Source organism: Podarcis pityusensis, assembly GCF_964106645.2.
Source record: "Podarcis pityusensis genome assembly, chromosome: 1".
In the NCBI taxonomy this organism is placed as follows: Eukaryota; Metazoa; Chordata; class Lepidosauria; order Squamata; family Lacertidae; genus Podarcis; species Podarcis pityusensis.
In genome coordinates, this window is record NC_138028.1 from 83312156 (window position 1) to 83332840 (window position 20685).

The 20685-nt window shown below is 44.7% G+C and overlaps 1 protein-coding gene across 11 annotated transcripts in view; it reads left to right on the forward strand.

Annotated features, from left to right (window-relative positions):
- Nucleotides 1–20019, forward strand: part of SLC43A3 (solute carrier family 43 member 3) — a 46580-nt gene extending 26561 nt beyond the window's left edge. For all 11 annotated transcript variants that reach the window (XM_080994597.1, XM_080994603.1, XM_080994604.1 and 8 more), the window contains 11 exons: nucleotides 844–973; nucleotides 4145–4191; nucleotides 7027–7103; nucleotides 7308–7400; nucleotides 11013–11152; nucleotides 12663–12817; nucleotides 13922–14104; nucleotides 15771–15890; nucleotides 16007–16193; nucleotides 17712–17835; nucleotides 18510–20019. In XM_080994597.1, coding sequence (XP_080850723.1) covers nucleotides 844–973; nucleotides 4145–4191; nucleotides 7027–7103; nucleotides 7308–7400; nucleotides 11013–11152; nucleotides 12663–12817; nucleotides 13922–14104; nucleotides 15771–15890; nucleotides 16007–16193; nucleotides 17712–17835; nucleotides 18510–18662 — 1409 coding nt within the window. In that variant the 3' untranslated portion in view covers nucleotides 18663–20019. The remainder of the gene's footprint in view (nucleotides 1–843; nucleotides 974–4144; nucleotides 4192–7026; nucleotides 7104–7307; nucleotides 7401–11012; nucleotides 11153–12662; nucleotides 12818–13921; nucleotides 14105–15770; nucleotides 15891–16006; nucleotides 16194–17711; nucleotides 17836–18509) is intronic.
- The last annotated feature ends 666 nt before the right edge of the window (nucleotides 20020–20685 follow it).

The window sequence follows — 20685 nt, forward strand, 5'->3', positions numbered from 1 at the left end:
ACTGGCTGGTGTGGTCTATACATCATCCCGAGTGATGCCAATGTGAGTACAGCACTCATTTTGTAGGTTTTCTCACTGTGATGTGAGCACCTCATTGCAGGGATACAAACTTTCCTACCGTGCTCCTCTCATGCAGGCATTGTGGCTTGGAATGGCAGGTTTGGTTCATCTGAAAAAAGGAATTCAGTCTAACATACTGAGTGGCAGCTGGAGCCCATTCTGCCTTAACAGATGTGCTCCTTAGCAAGCACTCCACACTTCAGGCTGGTACACTTGCTTGTAAATAATTCTTGCGTTACATTTTGTGAATGGGTAGACTGCAAAAAGTTCAAGGAACAGAACAAGGAGCATTTTGGAGTGTGGAGGGAAAGTTGCTGTTTCCATGTCCTGAACTGAAGGCTGGAAGGGGAGCACTGATGTAGCTTCAGTCTAATGCAACACCAAATACTCCCCAGGACATGCCAGGCTTTCAGTGCCAGGGCTCAACCATAGTAATAAAGTGAGTATTTTTAAGTACCCACAGGGTGCCCTTTCAAAACATTTAAGTAACTGCAACCATTGCAGCACTTAAGGAATCTGAGGTTAAGGGCTGTCAAATGAGAAGCTGTGAAACTTTCATTAGGAGGGTTTGATCCTGGCTCCTCTCCTTTTGGAAACTGGGTACTGGCTATGAACAATATGGTGCTAGGGGTTTGCTTTGCATGTGGGACAGGGTGTGTTAGGCTGGGAGACATACGGTAGATAAAAATCTAAAGTATGTTGAGTCTGAGCTCTGCACACAGTAAATATGGGCTTGGGGGTTTATACATAGGGACCATATCTGAATTCTCTGTCCCTTTGCAGACTGCAGTGCTCAGGATGAGCAGTTTTCCCTCATCTTCACCATTGGCTCCTTCATGAACAACTTCATGACCTTCCCAACAGGCTACATCTTTGACCGCTTTGGCACCACAGCAGCACGTCTGCTTGCCATGTAAGTGTTGGGGCACAACCTGTTCTCGTTTTCCCTGCTTGGAGCTCTCTGCCTTTTCTGTGGAACTGAAGCAGGATTGCTAGCGCCTGCCGTTAAAGAGCTCCCCTGCCTTTAATAGTCACGTAGTGGCTAAAAACTGGGCAGCAGTGAACTCTTCCACCACTGCAGCACTAAGAAGACGTGAGAAGTGGAACCTGCTGAATTCCACCCTGCAATGCAACACTTAAAATCCTTTATAGATTAAGAGTGAGTAATTCTAGACTGAAGTAAGTTCACTCTCTGAAACTTGATTCAGGGACTGAAGTATTCTGGAGGGTGGATCCTAGGGTGACTACTCACATTGCTGGGGGGGGGGGTATGCATACCAAAAGAGGAGCAAAGCAGACACACATCTGCACAAAAATTCCCCAACATTTATTTATCATTTAAAAAGTGATGCCTACCTATAGTCTGAAGTGGTTCAGGCCACTCTTACTGTCTGTTCTTCCAGTCCCTTTTTTAGGTGGGATGGGTGGAGTCCCAAACACTTGGCATATGCTGGGCAGAAAGGAACTGTGATGGTCAGAAATTCACTTCTATGCACATTTCTATCCCTCCCTCCTTCCTGATTCTTTCCTTATCTTCCACCCATGCTCATGTGCATGCTGTCAGACAGCTAGAATGATAAAATGCCTGTTATCTTTAACAGCCCAGACTGCCTCCATATGAGTACTGCGAAGTTTCTCTTGACTTAGTACTAATCTTCACATAACTCTAATAAACAGCTTGCTGCTCCTGTCAAGGGGGAGGTTATACCCAAGGGAGGAAGGTCAGAAACTTTTGCTAGTTTTTGCATGAGGCCTCTGCAGACTGCTGCATACAAAACATCAGCCTCCCTCTTATGTAATAAATGAACAGGATATGTAACTGAGTACACATGCATGCACATTTTTAGTTTGCATTGACATGTTCAGTTTCTGAAAGACAGTTCCTTCATCTCCTCAAATGAAAAAAGTTTGACTGAAGCAGTGAAGGGGAGAGCAGGCTGACTGGGGATAGATAGGGACTCATAGGATGAGCAGGAGTATTAGAAAAGTAACTAGCAGCTGTCCATGGCTTGGAGGGCCTATTCATAAGACTTGTTGAGACTGTGGCAGCTGCAGTTTTTCATCTGGCAGCTCTGACTTCTATTTGGGCTGTGTACAGAACTAGCTGCATAGCAAGTGTGCAGGCATGTGCTGGACACAGATTGGCTAGGCTGTGGGCAACAGGTATAACGAGCTCCTGGACTTTATTTTAAGATGGAAATTGGAAACTTTTGACATTTTTTTACCTAGCTGCATTTGAATTTGTAGCAGTTTTCACACTGAAACCATAGAGCCTTCTAATGCTCAGGGCTTCAAAACCAATCTTATTTTTCCACCTTGGGGGTGTGGAATAGAAGTGATGTGCTTCTGGAGTCAATATTACCTGAAATAACATCTGAAATGCCTGTATTCTTCACTTGTGTGGGGAACCTGGTGCATCCATGAAATGCACACAGCTCACCCTTCACAAACAAGGGCCTGAGCCGATGTTTCAGGGAAGATGACAGGTTGTTCTAAATTCCCTATCAGTTGATAGTGACAGGAGAACAGAGAGACAATGACGCTTCCCCCTCTCTTTCACCATAAAATAACTGGGTGTGGTGTAGTTATCAATGGAAATGACTGGCAGGTGATTTAGGGCAGACAAAATAAAATGGTTCTTCACACGGCACATAATTCATATATGAAACTCACTGCAAAACATGCTGATTATATACAGCACTTCTGCCCAAGTACATTTTAGCTGTGAATCAAACCAATCTGTGTTCCCCTGGTGATCATGCCAAATTGTGGGGAGGGCAGTTTCTGGGATGGGAGGTTAGTGAGCCTACAGCAGTGAGGTGTCAATGTTCAATCTTGCCCTGTTATCTGATACAGATTTTATTTATGATCAGCTGCAAACAGGGAGCCCTTTGCAGTGCCTGTTCTTTGAGCTGGATACCCGAGTGAAGCAATGTTTATGCCAGCCTATGAGGCAGGAAGTCCAAGGGTTCCCTATGACCACACGCAGGAAGCTAGTATTTGCTGTGGCTGCAGTTTGTGAGGTTCCTTAACTGGCTGGGCGTATTAATGGAGTGGGCAAAGTCATGCGGCTCATGTGAGTGAACTGATCAACCATGTGGGCAGGAGAGTAGTGCTGAGGTGGCTCTTTTGGGTCCTTGCCCTCTTTCCTCGCAGGGCACGTGGCCAACTAAGCAGAGCTGTGGAAATGTTTTCCTAACCTGGTGTTATCTGCTGGGTGTTACCTAATACAAAAAGAATGTTAATGGGTGCAGCATTCCAAAAACATCAGAAGACTCCCCAAGGAATCAGCAGGGGAGGATATGGTTAAAATTGTTTCTCCACAGCTGCTTAAGTTCCAATAATTATCACCCACCCAGTGCCATTAAAAAAAGAACCTGTATATTAGAGACAGAAGAAAAACAATAACTTTCATGTAGTTTGTCTATCAGTATCTGAGCTGAAACTAAACTAGAGTTAATGCTCATTCACATTCTCATGTGGGTGGGTATAAGTAATAAATCATCATCATCATCATCATTCTTTCTTTCTCATAACCCTAAACAAAAATGGAGGACATTTTTTAACGATCCAACCAGAGGCAGATCTGGGGGTCTCAAATTTCAGTGGCATCCTGTGTGACACCAAAATTCGGTGCCTCTTGCACTCCATTGTAAATCCTAGTTGTGGTGTCCTCGGCAGCGCCCCTAAAACTCCACACCCAGTACAACAGAACTAGTCACACTCCCCTAAACCTGCCCCTGGTCCAACTCCCTCCAGGCTGTGCCTTTGCCTGAGTCTCTCCTCTTTTCTAATTTCAGTTTTTATTCTGTTCCTCAGCATGGTTTGCTTCATCTTTCCCCCACCGGTCTATTTCTATTTTCAAATGATCTCTCAATTCCAATCTCCATCTTACTGATTCATCTTTCTTCCTCCGATGCCCATGGCTCCCACAGCTGCCTGCCTGTCTACCAAAAGGATGGGAAGCTGATGGATGCTCACTGTGTCTGATGGGGGATGAAGGGAGGAAGTAGTTCACCTTGCTGCCCACGTGTCCACAGCCCAGTGCCCATTTGGTAGCTCAGGGCATCTCTTTGTCTTCCAGATCTGCCTACACCACTGGTACTCTCCTCATTGCATTTTCCTCAGCAGGTGAGTGTTCCTGGATGAAGAGCTGGGCTTATCTAGGTAGATTTGTAGGGGTACAAATTCTGGACACAATAGTTCCAGTTTTAGGCTTGAAACTGTTGGGAACTGTTGCTGTTGTCCTTCAGAACAATCAAAGACGTGATACTATGTTATGTTGCAAGCTGGGTCAGCTTGATGCAGAGTTGTATATGTGAAAACACCCATCCAGTGCATCCGGTGGGGTAGAAATCATTTTAACATATACCTAATTAAATACATTTTGTATGGCTTTGTGTGGAGGAGCAAAAGATGACTGTTCATGTTGGGACTGTCTTCATGTTGGGAAGGGGTGTGTGTGTGTGTCTGTATGTAGTGCGGACATGAGTTTTAGAAGTGTGCCTTAGCAACACCTGTAATCAAGGGATGGCTGTAAATGTGGAAGAGAAAGGGTGTGTGTGTGTTACGTACACATGTGTGATGTGATGTACAAGAGTTTCAATGTCTATATCAATGGTTGCAGGAAGGGAGAAACCATGCTACTATAGCTCTCCATCTTGAGAGACGTTCAGTCTTTGCGTGTTGCTAGATAGCTGTCAGTCCAATATTATTATTATTATTGCTTGTGTAGGTCTCCCAAAATTATGCTGGATCCTCCAAATATTTCTAAAGATTGGAAAGGGGAATCATATGAGGTGGGATCTTAACTACAATCTATATTTGTAGTAAGTTCCTGTTTTGCCTCTTTCCACACACCCCTGGCAAGTTGTGCTAGTCTTTCTCAAATGCTAAATACCAAAAAGCAAGGGAACTGGATTCATCCTTCCCATAGCTGCATTCTGAGCCCCCTGAGCTGGCATAGAAATTTAGAATGGCACAGTGTGCTGCCCTGTATTAATATGTTGACTGGAGAATTGTAGCAAGAGATGGCTTGAGGAGTACGAGTTCCTTTTATTGCACTGGAATGTCTCATTTTTTAGTACTGAGCTGCTTCTGTGTGCACACACCAGCAAGACTGTAAGAAGAAAAAGAAATTTAGGATCAAAAGTAGAGGAGAATGCAGCATTAGGACTTCTGTTTCATTTGTCAGGATGACTAATATTCTCTCCTTACTCTGGCAAATTAACAAGGTGATAACAAGGCTTTCAGACATTTTGGGGCCAGATAAACAAAGAAGGAAAAAGAGGAAACCAATAAAGCAGAGGCTGGGTACTTCTTTCCTTTCCTTGGATGGGGTTCCTACTTCATGCTAGATAATACTTAATTGCAAGTTTCTTTGTATTTCTAATTTAATAGCTAAAGGCTGATTGGGGATGCGAACCTAGGTCTCCACAGCCAAAGTTCAACATGCTAATCAATATAACTTTGCTGACTCACTTTTCTATTATTGCCAGCTGGTCCTAATAATTTGGGCATTGTGCTATGTACTGCTGCACTGTGTGTGTGTGTGTGTGTGTGTGTGTGTGTGTAATATATCTAGGGGGATGTTGCTATAGGGCAGGGGTGGCCAACTCCCAAGGGACTGCAATCTACTCAGAGTTAAAAACTGGCAGTGATCTACCCCCCCTTTTTGGGGTTCAGGTTGAAGTTGCTGAGCTTTTTTAGGGAGGAGGAAGGTCCATTTTCAGGGGTTGTTGATCTTCTTTGGGGGGAGCCAGTTATCTACCAGAGATCTACCACAGAGAAGAGTGACTAGTGGGGTGCCACAGGGTTCTGTCTTGGGCCCGGTCTTATTCAATATCTTTATCAACGACTTGGATGATGGACTCAAGGGCATCCTGATCAAATTTGCAGATGACACCAAACTGGGAGGGGTGGCTAACACCCCAGAGGACAGGATCACACTTCAAAACGACCTTGACAGATTAGAGAACTGGGCAAAACCAAACAAGATGAATTTTAACAGGGAGAAATGTAAAGTATTGCACTTGGGCAAAAAAAATGAGAGGCACAAATACAAGATGGGTGACACCTAGCTTGAGAGCAGTACATGTGAAAAGGATCTAGGAGTCTTGGTTGACCACAAACTTGACATGAGCCAACAGTGTGACGCGGCAGCTAAAAAAGCCAATGCAATTCTGGGCTGCATCAATAGGAGTATAGCATCTAGATCAAGGGAAGTAATAGTGCCACTGTATTCTGCTCTGGTCAGACCTCACCTGGAGTACTGTGTCCAGTTCTGGGCACCACAGTTCAAGAAGGACACTGACAAACTGGAACGTGTCCAGAGGAGGGCAACCAAAATGGTCAAAGGCCTGGAAATGATGCCTTATGAGGAATGGCTAAGGGAGCTGGGCATGTTTAGCCTGGAGAAGAGGAGGTTAAGGGGTGATATGATAGCCATGTTCAAATATATAAAAGGATGTCACATAGAGGAGGGAGAAAGGTTGTTTTCTGCTGCTCCAGAGAAGCGGACACGGAGCAATGGATCCAAACTACAAGAAAGAAGATTCCACCTAAACATTAGGAAGAACTTCCTGACAGTAAGAGCTGTTCAACAGTGGAATTTGCTGCCAAGGAGTGTGGTGGAGTCTCCTTCTTTGGAGGTCTTTAAGCAGAGGCTTGACAACCATATGTCAGGAGTGCTCTGATGGTGTTTCCTGCTTGGCAGGGGGTTGGACTCGATGGCCCTTGTGGTCTCCTCCAACTCTATGATTCTATGATTCTATGATTCTACGTCCAGTGATCACAATCTACCTGTTGGACGTGCCTGCTATAGGGATTGTTATGAGTTCCTGCAGTTCAAAGTTTGCAGTGGCACCACTGCGTAGAGTGATGTGATGCCCAGCTGTGTCTTGTTTTATGAGCATGATAGGCCTATGTTGCTGATATGCCCTTCCATCAATTTTTCTCCCGGTACAGTCACTGCGCTGATGCTGTTCCCAGCACTGACGTTTCTCTCTGTCGGTGGGATCCTCTTTATCCTCACCAACATGCAGGTTTGATGCTCTTCTCTCACACATCCTAATGGGGAGGGAGCTGGGAAAGGAAATTCTTTAAAGGAGAACCTTTGGGGCACCCTGTCCCTGCCTCCATACTCTAACATATTAAAGTTCACTGGCAACTAGGCCCTTTGGCTGTGATCTGCTGACCCCCTCCAGGAAAGTAGTCAATTTGCTTTGAGATATTATTTGTCTCTCCAGGTTGGGAATCTGTTTGGAAAACACCGCTCAACCATCATTACCCTCTACAATGGGGCCTTTGACTCTTCCTCGGCAGTTTTTCTTGTCATCAAGGTTAGTGACTGTTTCCTAAAGAATTAAAAATTACCACACTTAGGAAAAACAAGCACCAGAATCCTTTGCCCCATCCTGTGTTGTGGGCTTTCCTCCTAAGAAATGATGTGTGTTATGACAGTGCTTCTTCTTCCTCTAAGATGTTGAGTCAGCAGCCTAGTCATAGAACCCTCAGAAATTTCACAGGAAAGGGAAGTTTGGACTCAAGCATCACCACCTTTTTGTCCCACCTAACTTAATAGCATTGATTGAGCCACTGGCTGGCTCTTTAATGGCCTGAACTGGCAACTGGTTTGGACACTGAAAGAAAGAAAGAAGCAGTCCAGGATGGGAGATGATGGGGGGGAGGGAGAAGGGAGGAGGAAAGATAGTGATTTAAGTGGGTGGAGGGAGAAGAATGAGGGAAAATAGGAAGACAGGAAAACATGTGGATGGAGAAAGATTTTGAGATTCCAAATGGTGCCCAACTCCAGTAGATACATTTTCAACCTCTGGTCAGAAAAATTCTACAACTCTCTGACATCATGTGATATGTCTTTCTTATTGAACATCTGGGAGTCTGCATGGATAGAATTGGCAAGTGCTAGGTATCATATTCCTCTAATCTTTGGGGGCTTCTAAACTGGATTAACTCTCAACACTTAATAGCAAGAACATATGCAACACATTTGTCTCTTCATCCCCACCTGATTAATTTTCCACTTACATAATGATAAAAAACACTTCCTTTAGAAGCTGTTGTATTATGCTTGTACCGTAGATAAGCTAACCCATGCCTTTTCAAGAGCATTAGAGTAGCAAACTGTTGGTCACATTGCTGCAGGACATTGGAGAATTAAGTAGGCTGCTTGTAGTGACCCTGAGACAATTCGAGACTATTAATCCGATAAGTAGCTAAATTGTATGTGAAGGGTCATCCTTGCGCTTTCAGCTAATTCCTAGTTAGGTCATAGCTGAAGGTCAAGGCCAAATAATAAGATATGGCACAGTCACCTGTCTCGTTATTCCAACACTCTTTCTCTTCCCTGTGAAAACCAACATGGGGCAGCTGTGACCTGGACTCAGTACACACCATACATTGAAAGCACAATCAAAGCAGATTTTCCCCCTCCTAAAGAACACTGGGGACTGTAGTTTAACTCTCAAAGAGCTATAATTCTCAGCATCTTTAACAAACTACAGTTCTCAGGATTCTTGGGGAATCCACTTGGAGTGTGCTTGAACTGCAAGAAGATCAAACCTATCCATTCTGAAGGAAATCAGCCCTGAGTGCTCACTGGAAAGACAGATCTGAGGCTGAGGCGCCAATACTTTGGCCACCTCATGAGAAGAGAAGACTCCCTAGAAAAGACCCTGATGTTGGGAAAGATTGAGGGCACAAGGAGAAGGGGACGACAGAGGACGAGATGGTTAGACAGTGTTCTCAAAGTTACCAACATGAGTATGACCAAACTGCAGGAGGCAGTGGAAGACAGGAGTGCCTGGCGTGCTCTGGTCCATGGGGTCAGACACGACTAAACAACAACAGCAACAACAACAACAACAACAACAACAACAATGCCGCCTTGATCATAATGGGATAGAGGCTGTTCAACCTTTTCTTTTTCTTATTGGCATTTGTCTACTCCAAATATCCTCCAGCTGCTATTCTCCTGCAGAGGAACACTCTTTCCTTCATAGGTGGGAGGACTGCTGGATGGGGCAGCAATTTTGAGTAGGAAAGCAGGAAGAAGGGAAAAGATTAAACACCCTCTTCCATTCATCCTCTTAAACTCATAATGCTCTGGACTATTTTTCAGTAAAGACAACAAATACACCATGGGGGGGGGGGAATGCATCTGCTTGATGCATCTTGTTTGGCTCTGAGTCCTGTGTCTTCAGCTAGTCAGGGACTCAGCAACTCAATTTCAATGTGTGATCACAACATTTCACCCAGGGATAGCCAGTGTGCTTTTCAGAGGTCATTAGACTGCAGCTCCCATCAGCATCAGGCACCATGGCCCAATGCTCAGGGATAGGGGGAGTTGTAGGGTAAATAAGGATATCCTAGATGTTTTTGAACCATAGTGGGATATCCTCATTTACCATTTGCGTTCGACTTATTGGCCAACTTCGATTTTCTCAATTGGGTCTTTCTGTAGAATCTCATATAGCCCAAAGCTTCCTGACTGGATTCCTGGAGATACTGTATGTGCAATACTTAACATCAACATCATTGGCTCCCTACACCTGGTGGAAGACAGTCTCTGTGCTGTTAGTATTAACAGTTGTCTCTTTTCACCAGTTGCATTAAGACTGTTCAGATATGCATTGAGCTAAGGGATCACCATTCTCTGTAGAGAGAGCACATGAGCCACCACACAGAAAGCAGCAGTCAGCACTCCTGATGACACAAACTAAAATCCAGCCACACGAGGACAGAGGATGAGGAAAGAGAATATGGGGATGTAGTGAAAGCAGAGGAAGGGTGCAGTATCCTAAGCGTGATTTCAGCTAAGAGGAAGCAGGACTATAGTTAGCGTGGAAGACGTCAGCTCACAAGGGTTCTATTTCCAGCTGTGGTTCAGCATTGTATATGCATGTGACCATGTTGCTTCTCAGGATGCAGGTGGCGCTGTGGTCTAAATCACAGAGCCTAGAGCTTGCCGATCAGAAGGTTGGTGAATCCCCGTGACGGGGTGAGCTCCCATTGCTCGGTCCCTGCTCCTGCCAACCTAGCAGTTCGAAAGCACATCAAAGTGCAAGTAGATAAATAGGTACCGCACCGGCAGGAAGGTAAACGGCGTTTCTGTGCGCTGCTCTGGTTCGCCAGAAGTGGCTTAGTCACACTGGCCACATGACCCGGAAGCTGTACGCCGGCTCCCTCGGCCAATAAAGCGAGATGAGCGCCGCAACCCCAGAGTCGGCCACAACTGGACCTAATGGTCAGGGGTCCCTTTACCTTTATGTTGCTTCTCAAATCCATGTTTCTGAGAGCATGGTCATGGCAAAACTGTGCTCTAAGAAGGGAATGTGAGGCATGATTTGCTGACGGTGGTTTATGGTACTTAGGCACAGTGACTGGAAGCACTGTGCTATCTATTGTTATGGGGAAGTAAGATTTTTCAAGAAGTACATTTTTATTGTGTTTTCACCTATTAAACACTACACATTAAATGCAGACACATTTTGATATCACATATAATTTGGCTCTATTGTGATGACATGCATAAGCTGCTTAGAAACAGTAGCTGGGCCTGGGGAATTCTATAAAAAAAGATCAAATCAAATTGAGTGACCAGATAAATCTGTTATGCAAATGAAAGAATGAGCCTGAGAGCTAGTGACTGGTCCAAGGCATTTTGGTGTCTCAGGTGGAGATTCATCATAATTAAAAATAGAGCACAGTCCACCAGTGCGTTTTCCTGTTCAAATGAATGGGAATTGCAGAAGAGATGCAGTAGTGCTGCTTATATTGAATTGTACGCTGTGGGTTGGATCTGTCTCCCACTCTTAAAAGACAGGCAGATAATCTGCTACATGAGCCCAAAGCCAAGCAAGCAATCTGTGCACCACACAGATTACAGTCAACGCAGAGCTTGGCTAACTCAGGTTTGTGCTATTTGTCTACAGCTGCTGTATGAACAAGGCCTCTCGCTGAGAACTATGTTCCTCTTCATGTCTGCTTGCAGTGCCTGGCACTTGATCCGTACTTTCTTTCTGATGCCCCGCAGCCATATTCCATATCCACTGCCCCCAGGATATACATACGGGTAAGCTGCACTTGCCTGTACTTCAGTCTGATACACAGCTCTCTCCCCTGTGTGCCCTCACTAAGATTCTGAGCCCCTTTCTATCTCCTTCCATTCCTTCCTTCCTTTCTTTTTCAAGCTCCCAAAGTGCTGCCTAGAACCCTGGTGGTGGTAGAAGAAAGAAGCTATCCCCAGTGGGTTCCATCCACTGTTATTTTTAAAAGACAGTTCTGCTTTTTGAGTGCTTCTTCAAGCAGGCACAGTGCTCTGGGATTCGTATAGGGTTGCCAACTCTTCAGGGGCCACTGTAACCGTACTGCTTGATTGGCAGGTGATGTTTATATCCATGATGAGAAAAGCTTCGTCTGCAGGCTTTCTTCACATGCTGCTATTAAAGATAAAAGAGCAGCTTAACAACTTCTTCTGCCCAGTTGATAAAGCTAGGATTCACACCCTGCACAGTTTTTACTGTGGCTGTCTCCCAACATCACCATCCCAAGCTCCATTGGGGGGAAAAACACCAGTTTGGAGAGCAGCTCAGGTGCCATTTTGTAGCATCTTCAGAAAAGCCCTAATTAAACAGCAGCTGCATGGCCTTCACTGAAAGGATGCAGGAAACATAGTCCAAAGTGAACCCATTGTTTCAGGATGCCTGCAGTTGAGGCAGGTATCCCTAAGACCCCAGACCTCTGCATGCTTAGTTGGAAATTTACATTGACATAAGGGCCAAACTACACAGCAAGCAAATACATGTTGACTACAGCCCTTTTTGAAGCAGTAAAACCTGAGGGGGTGTGTGTGATCCAGAGTAGAGAAGCAGCTGATGGGAAGATGCTCAGCCTTTTCCCCACCTGCCATTTTCCTGCCCCAAATTACCCCCTGGAGCAAATTCCCTTCCCTGTAGGGTTTTAAACACATATTCCCTCCCTCCTACCATTTCTGTGCTCCTGGTTGTTCTCCCTGAAAGCAGCATTGCCGCTTCAAAAAGGTTTACTGGGCTATAGTTAAACCTGTTTGCGTGCAATGTGTCATTTAGCCTTAAATCTCAGAGTTCTATGGAACTCCCTCCCAAGTAAGTTTGTAGAGAACTCCCAGCCTAAACTGGTTAGCAGTGAACTGGTTTGGAATGAAACTTCCCATTTCTCACCACTATCAAATAAGAAAACTGAAGGAATGAAGAAGAGTAAGAGAGAGGAATGTTGTTGGTTCAAACACGTTGTGAAAGTATTTGCTGCAATAGAGATGAACTAATCTGAGGCTGAGTTCTCAGTTTCCTGTACTCCTTTTCTCTTACATGTTGAATCATCCATTTATAGTTTATGCATTTAATGGCAATTTCTGTTTACTTGGCTTTATGATCAATGCCATTGTGATTTTGTACCTTTCTGTCATGGTGCATCATCTGAAAGATCAAATAAATTGTGTTTGTACCGCCCTGTCTTTCTCTCTTTGCACATGTGGAACTTGGGTTTTCATTCTTTGTATGGGAAATAAGTCCCCAGGATACCAGTTATGTTGATTGTGTCTGCAGAGTGAGCTGTCACAAGAGGTCCCGTTCCTATCGCACCTATGAGGAGCAACGTAGCCCCAAAGTCCTGGATGAGAATGATGCAGAAGACTCGGATAATCTACATGCTGACCCAGCACTTGAAGAAAATTCCACCAACAAAGGGCTTGTTGGCATAGGTAGGGACTGAGACCGGTTCCAAGGTTGATGGTTAGAGATTCTAGCTGGGCCTTAATATTGGATGGGAATGTTGCATTTGGGAAAATATGTTAAAAAATAGAGTAAATCTGCTGCAAAGTAAGTGCAGTTTATGTCAGATATACCTTTCACTTGGCATTTGTTCCAAGAAGAGGTTCTGTGTGCATTTATGTGTTTCTGTAGTCAGGCTCATATACCTCATTTCTTACCCTCAAATGTCTGAAAGTGCTGTGTTTAGCAGAGCCAGTGAGCAAGGGGGGGTTCAATACCAGGGACCTCAAGAGTCAAGTCAGTTCCTTTAACCCTTCTTAATCCTACCCAGTGCTGGATTTACGTGTAAGCTAAACAAGCTATAGTTTAGGGCCCCACCCTCTTGGGGCCCCCCAAAAAAATTAAAGGAAAAAAACCTGGATGTGCATTTCCAAAATATAAGATAAAAAACAAATAAAATAAAACCTACGTATAGCAACAGTGTTTTGTGTTGTGTATGCTCCTGTGATGTAAGTAATGGGCCCCGCCTGCAGTATAAAGGGCCCCATTACCTTCAGTAGCTTAGGGGCTCATCAGACCTTAATCCGGCCCTGATCCTACTCACCCACCCCTGTGCTACTAGTAATTCACAGGCAGTCATCTATGCTCATCATTCCTGCTAGAGAATGTCTTCTGAAGCCTCACAGTCAGCTATTCCTTTTTGGGTGGGCAGGCAAGCAGGAAGAGTTAACTCATTTGTTTGCTCTTAGTGGGTTTTCCCCAGGGAATGTGAATTAATGACTGGAAGATTTCAGCCATACTTAATCATGTTTATCCATAGCATTACTACTGACAAAATGTAAGTCCTATACCAGAACCAGCTTCGCATGCCCATTTTTCACCCCTGGGTGAGAGATTCTCTAGGCCTCTGCATGGGGAGCTAATTGCTTAGAAGCCCTCATAAAAACCAATGGATGTGCATTTGATTTGTGCCTAGAAAGGGCTCTCACTTCGGTATGACTGTCAGCAGTGAAATAGTAGCAAGGTACTGTGTGACATAAAGATCATTTCAGATTTTACACATGCCTCCTGTCCCCTCTTTTTGATTTATTTAGGAGATGCTGAGACTGCAGCAAACCTCAAGGCTCCAGCTGTTGTTTCCTTCTGGAGCTGTGTCTTCTCCAAACTGTTTTTTTGGCATCTGGTGTGGCTGTCGGTGATGCAGCTGCGCCACTATCTCTTCATTGGCACCCTCAACCCCATGCTGACACAGCTGGCTGAGGGAGACGCCGCCCTTGGTAAGGAGAGTATTGGGAAAGGGGCAGGGAACCATCGGGTGGGGATTAAGAGGTTCTCTTGTTTGCAGAATAATCTCCCTCCCTTTGCTGTCACCCTCAGTATAAACATTCAGGAGGAATTTTAAAACATTTCTGTCCACCCACACATTTGATAGCTGAAAAATACTGTTCTTGGGAAACTTTATTTTAATTTTTGACATTTTTTTTATGTTTTTATATGTGTTGGAAGCTGTCCAGAGTGGCTGGGGCATCCCAGCCAGATGGACGCGTATAAATAATAAAATTATTGTTGAAATTATTAGCTGTCAGGCTATGTGTCTATGTTTTTAAGTGTTTTTATTACTTTCTTTAAAACTATATTGTATTGATGCCCTGTTTCTTGCCACCCTGGGCTCCTTTGGGAAAATTTAGCCCCTCCACCAACTTTAGGATATGTAAGAAACAAGCAAAAATATGTGTGTGGAGATGGATAAGAGTTATTGGGTGAGATCCAACTAAGCCATAGCCATAGTAGACCCAGTGAAATCAGTGGACCTAAGTCTATTGTTTGCAATGGGTTTATTCTCATTATGGCTAACATTGGGTCTTGCCCTTTGTCTTGGGGCAGGTAGACTAGAAGAGTGTAGAAGGGAAAAAACACACTATGAGAGATGTTTTGTAATTGGAATTAATAAATTGAATTATTGTGCACCTAAGGAAGGTTTCCATTGAAACTTGTTGGGCTTTTCTGTGTTTCATCAAAGTTCCATATACAGTATAGCCAACTTAAGTTCTGTCAGACCCTCCAAGTATCCAAATTTTCCAGGGACGTCCCTGATTTAGAGAAGACGTCCCGGTTTCTGATTTGATCCCAGAGTGCCCCACTTTTCCTTAGGATGTCCCTATTTTCATTGGAGAAATGATGGAGGGTATGGAGTTACCCGACCCCCCCCCCCCAAGTCATCTGAAGGCAATCCTGTATGGAGAAGTTTTTTTAATGTTTAATGTTTATTTTTTATATGTTGGAAGCTGCCCAGAGTGGCTGGGGCAACCCAGTAAGAAGTGTGGGGTATAAATAGTAAAATTATCATTATGGAATGGGATGTCCCTATTTTCATCGGAGAAATGTTGGAGGGTATGTTATGTTTAAAGTAGAGCTCTTGAAATGAATGGACCTAAATTAGTTGTACTCATTCATTGCAATGAGTCTACGCTAAATATGACTTAATGGTGGATACAGCCCACATAATTTCAGTACAATTTTGAGGCATGCCTCTATTTTCAGTCTCTTGTTATTTGGTGCTGCTGACTCCCTTTTCTCTCACCATGAGAGGAAGGCCATCTTGTCTCAGCAGTGCTCTTGACCTCAGGAAGAAGCTGCTGAAATAGAATTAAAATGGTGTTGTAATGACTTAGCTAAATAGCTATGCCAGGAGACTGCCCTGGTCTAGGAGTTGAGGGGAAGCCCCTCCTGATGGTGATAGTCTTCCTATTGAGAAAGAAGAGGTAGTTCTTCAAAATATTTTGCTTGGAACTACTGGAGAACTAAGGGCTCCTGACCTTTGATTCCTCCTAGTCTCTTGCCATCATCTAATAATGGGTTACATGTATGAAAATCTTGGCACATATTTGTGCTGACGGGAAGAGGGTTTTGTCATCCTTTTGTCTTAATTCTTTCTGTCAACAGTGAGCAGCTACACCAATGCTTTTGCCTTCACCCAGTTCTGTGGAGTCATCTGTGCCCCCTGGAATGGGCTTATCCTGGACCGTCACAAACGTGGACATAAAAAGGAAGGGAGTTCACAAGGTACGTCCCCGTTGGTGTGTGTTTTGCTTTCCTTATGAGACTGCCCATCAAGGATATTTGATGCCCCAAGGTCTCCTTTGGCCCTGCTCACCTCTGTCTGTATTCTCTGTTTCCAGGGGTGCCAGATTCCCTTGCGGACCTGCGCTCCTGTGTGCTGTCACTGGTCATCACAGTGCTGCAGTGCGTGGCCTTCTCAATTTGTGCCTCTATTCCGGTGCTGCCTGTGCAGTATGCCACGTTTATCCTGCAGGTTCTGAGCCGCTCCTTCCTCTACGGGGGCAATGCTGCCTTCTTAGCCATTGCGTAAGTAACTGGCCTCTCTGTGAAAAGAGGAAAGTGTGGTTTGGGAGGGATGGATTAGGGGCGGGGGAAAGAGAAAGGGAAGGATGAAAGCAGAAGGAAGTTTTGATACTCAGTGAATGGTACTTGGAGCCACTGAGAGGAACTGGTAGTAGTGCAGAATAACAATCAATTACAGAAAATTGTTCACTGAAATCCTTTTTCCCTCTCTACCGACTCCTCTGGTTTTGAATTTTTTAGCAGAAACAGAGGCTGTTCAAGATTCTCCCCACACGCAAGAGGGCTAAAAATATCAATTTATACTAATAATAAATGGCTGCAGTTCTCAGAATCTTGCTTTAGGAGCAGCTTCCACAGTTCATAGCACAATTTATGTCTTCTGGGTTTGTAGACCCCTGCTGAGATACCTTTCTAGAGCTTGTCTCTGTCAGACGCAAGAAACTGGGCAAGATGAACTATTTATCTGGCATTTTAATGTTTTGCAGTTATGCTATGATGGCAGTGTATGAGAAGTGACTGTTGCACTTGGCTTAAAATACTAAAGAAAGCAGATACGAGGAAAGGGCTTAGTATGAGTGCTAAATCTGCTGGATGTTTTCATTTTAAGCTAGTCATTGAGGAGGCAGGCCACATGTTAGCATGGAATTTTCCTTCAATAGATTTAATGAAAAGCCCTTTGTTGCAGTGTGGGTGCAGACCCTCCAAGTGTCCCTATTTTCCAGGGATGTCCCTGATTTAGAGAAGCCGTCCCAGTTTCTGATTTGATCCCAGAATGCCCCACTTTTCCTTAGGATGTCCCTTTTTTAACTGGAGAAATGTTGGAGGGTATGGCGTTATCTGACCCCTGAGACGTCTGAATCCTGTATAGGGATGCTTTTTTAATGTTTAATGTTTTATTATGTCTTTACATATGTTGGAAGCAGGGGCATAGGAAGGGGGTGGGTGGGAGCGGACCACCCCGGGTATTGAGCCATCTGGGTAAGGGGGGGCTGCACCGCTTTGACAGCTTGGGGGAGGCTTGGGAGTTGCAGATAGGTGGCATGCCAAATGTCTGTCATGAGTAGCTCGCTCCACCCCCTTTGAGGGCACCATCCGCACCACGCCCCCCTCGCCCCCATTCTCCGCTGCTGGTTGGAAGCTGCCTAGAGTGGCTGGGCCAACCCAGTTAGATGTGTGGGGTATAAATAGTAAAATTATCATGGAATGAGACGTCCCTATTTTCATCAGAGAAATGTTGGAGGGTATGTGGGTGCCATGAAATAGTGATGCAGATGCTGTAAACAAATGTCCTGCCCTGTTCCTTGACCATATGAGGGATACAGGTCTGCTGTCCTTCCTCCTGATGAGGAAGGAAAGGAACACGGAAGTCAAAAAGAAAAGAAATAAAAATATAGAAGGATGGGAGGTGGAGAAGCAGCACATGGTGACAAGTCACTGTGAGGAGGATAGTCCGCTTAGACATGCCGTATCACAATTTCCATGTCCTTCTTCCTCCCCCTCCCCCACTCTGTGTCTTGGCAGCTTCCCCTTGGAACACTTTGGGAAACTCTACGGCCTGGTGATGGGGCTCTCAGCCGTGGTGTCTCTCCTGCAATACCCCTGCTTCTCGCTCATCAGGGGCCCACTCAACGGGGATCCCTTTTATGTGAGTGTTTTGTGCCCTAATGAGTCTGTTTCACCACGGGACAGTCAGTACCCCAAATGGGGATCTCTACTTCTTTCAGGAACATGTTGTATTGCAGACGGTAGTGAACAGGGAACTAGGAGACCTGACGTACTACTTTGTTGACCAGGCAAAAGGCCAGGCCCCATGTATTGCAATATATATCTGAGAGTGTCCTGCTCTTCAGGGGGAAGTCTATTAGTCCAAGTTGAGTTTAAATGGGCAGGGGACCTGGACAGCAATTCAGCGTACAGGGCACCTGGTCTGTTGTCCCAAGTAGGACTAGATATATTGCATTTTTTGTTTGAAATAGTCATTTTTGAACTTGCACATATGGTTATAAATTAGCATATGGAAATATGCAAGTCTCTGTCCTCATGTGTCCTTTGGGCGGGGAGTGGTGCTGAAGCATTTCCTCTCTTTTTTGGTGCTGCATAAGTGGCTGCCATAGGCCTGGCTGATTCAAACCCTTCATTCCGCCTGCCAGTTGCATACACCTGTTCCCTTCTGCCTCTACGCAGAGCAGGCATAGAGACCCAGGTAGCTCTCTAGGCTAAGTGCCAGCCTCAGACACTTCACATTTCCTAGAGCCCCCCAGAAAGGAACATTTTTAGAAGCTGCCGCCTGCATATTAATAGTGTATCTCTTTTTTCCAGGTGAATATTGGTCTTGTAGTCCTAATGTTTCTGGCTTTGGTCAACCCAGTGATGGTGTGGTTGGAGTGCAAGCGGCGGCAGAATGAACAGCACACCGCAGGCTCCCCAGCCTTAACTGCAGGCAAGAAGGAAGGCCTGGAGTCTTCTATCTGAGCCCTTCGCTGTGTAGACTTTGCGAACCTCTCCTATCAAAAGGGAACCTTAAGAAGATTTGAAAAGGGAACTGAGGAAGAAGCCTCCTCTCTCTCTGAGCTTCATTCCCAGCAAAATCTGGTCACAGTCCAACACAGTCAGGTGTGCTTAAGTCCCTTGAAACGAATGGACTTAAACACATCTGTGTTACCAAACCACAGTTTATTGCTCCCTCTCTCTAGAGTGTTATTTTTCTAGGAATCAAACCTATATTGTATCCTCCTAGTGTGGGAATTTAGGTTGTATTTCACTTACATTTATTTTGTTTATTAACAGAGCTATATTTTTGTGAATCATACAAACAAGCCAGTATTAGAGCAGGTACCAAGTTAGGATGTTTAATATGTCAGAAAATGCAACTCTTTAAAGTGGAAGACTTAACATTTTTGTCTCCCCTTAAGTTTTTGAATTAGTTGAAAAACAGTCTACCCTCATTTTTTTGAATTATTAAATAGATATATTTGATACTGGTTTTTAAGAACCAAAGTCCATTACACAGCTTGGGAGATATTCCTTCCAAAAAAAAAAAAAAAGGTTTTTTAAGTCATGGGATGAAAAAAACCAACACCCTATGCCATTTGAATACTTCAATAATGCACTAGTTTCAGGCATTGTGTGGCAGTCAAGAAGTCCAATATTAAATTAAATTCAGAAGGGAACCCAACTGTAATGAAAGTTCATAAATACTGTAGAATAGCAGAAGAATAAGAAACCTGATGTTCAGCATCATTTTCTCTCTCTTATACACACACACACACACACACACACACACACACACTGGTGCACAGCTCTTCCCATCACAGATAAACTCTCCTTTCAAGGTACAGCAAGAAAGTGTAGTGACTTGTTGGGTTCTATAATTGTATCAATTATAGCATTGACTACAACAGCAGGTTTTGTTGTGTTGCCAGACCATCACTTGGGGGTGGGGTCATTTCACCAGCCAACCTTAGAAGGGGCTCTAGCCTCCTCCTTTCTTTGTGGTTCCTGACAGGATGCCTAGGAACCACGTGTTCCTCGCCTTGGGTTCCATGGCAGGAAAAAAGATGAGATGCAAATTTAAAGGAATAAACAGATGACCAGTGCTGTCTCAAAATAAGTAAGACACCTGTATAGAGGGGCTTGTGTCAGGAGGGGGAATCTGAATCTAAGACAGGGCAGGAGATGGATGGGGCTGATGCACCTGTAGGATTATGGATCTGGAAGCTTATCCTTTTACCACACATTCACACTCTGTTCTTCTGACTTGAATAGCTTCAATGAGACATAAAGCCAATGGTTTGTTGTTGTTTTTAAAAAAGTTAAGCTTATTGAGACAGCTTATATGCTGCTGGTTCTTTCTGTCAAACACATACTGACGCCTATGTTTATATTTAAAGTTTACTTAAGTTGAAGGCTGCATGAAATAGTGATGCTCTTACTCCCTGCTGAAGAGAGATTTCCAAAGTAGTCTTTCATGCAGCAGTTTTAACACTTCTAGAAGCTTTTGCAAAACAAGAACATTTCCTCAAAAGCCCAGGACTTATCAATTCTGCCAGTCATAGATGCTGGAGGGGGGGCTGTGTGCTCAAGGCCCCACAACATTCCCCATGAGGGGGCCGGGCACCCACAAATTTCTGCACTGGAGCCACGCACCACAGGGGAGCATGTGTCTGATGTCAGCATGCCCGCTGTGGTGCAGGCCCCCTTGGGCCTAGCCGCAGCCATGCCGCGTCCCGTCAGGCCCTCCAGAGGCTGCAACGGGCCCTGTCAGGCCTCCTCCTGCCGCATGAAACCTCACAAATGCGCCAGGCACCCCCAAATTGGGGCAGAACCCGGGACGCCTGCTGCCAATAGCAGTTTCTTAGGACTGCCCAGAAATAGATTTCTGTTAACTGTAGAACTGTGGCTTTGCTGCTACAGGCAGGTTAACATGGGATGTTTGTGTTTCTGATTCAAGCACCAGCTAACTGTTCACGAATATTCTCAGTCATTATTCTTTGAG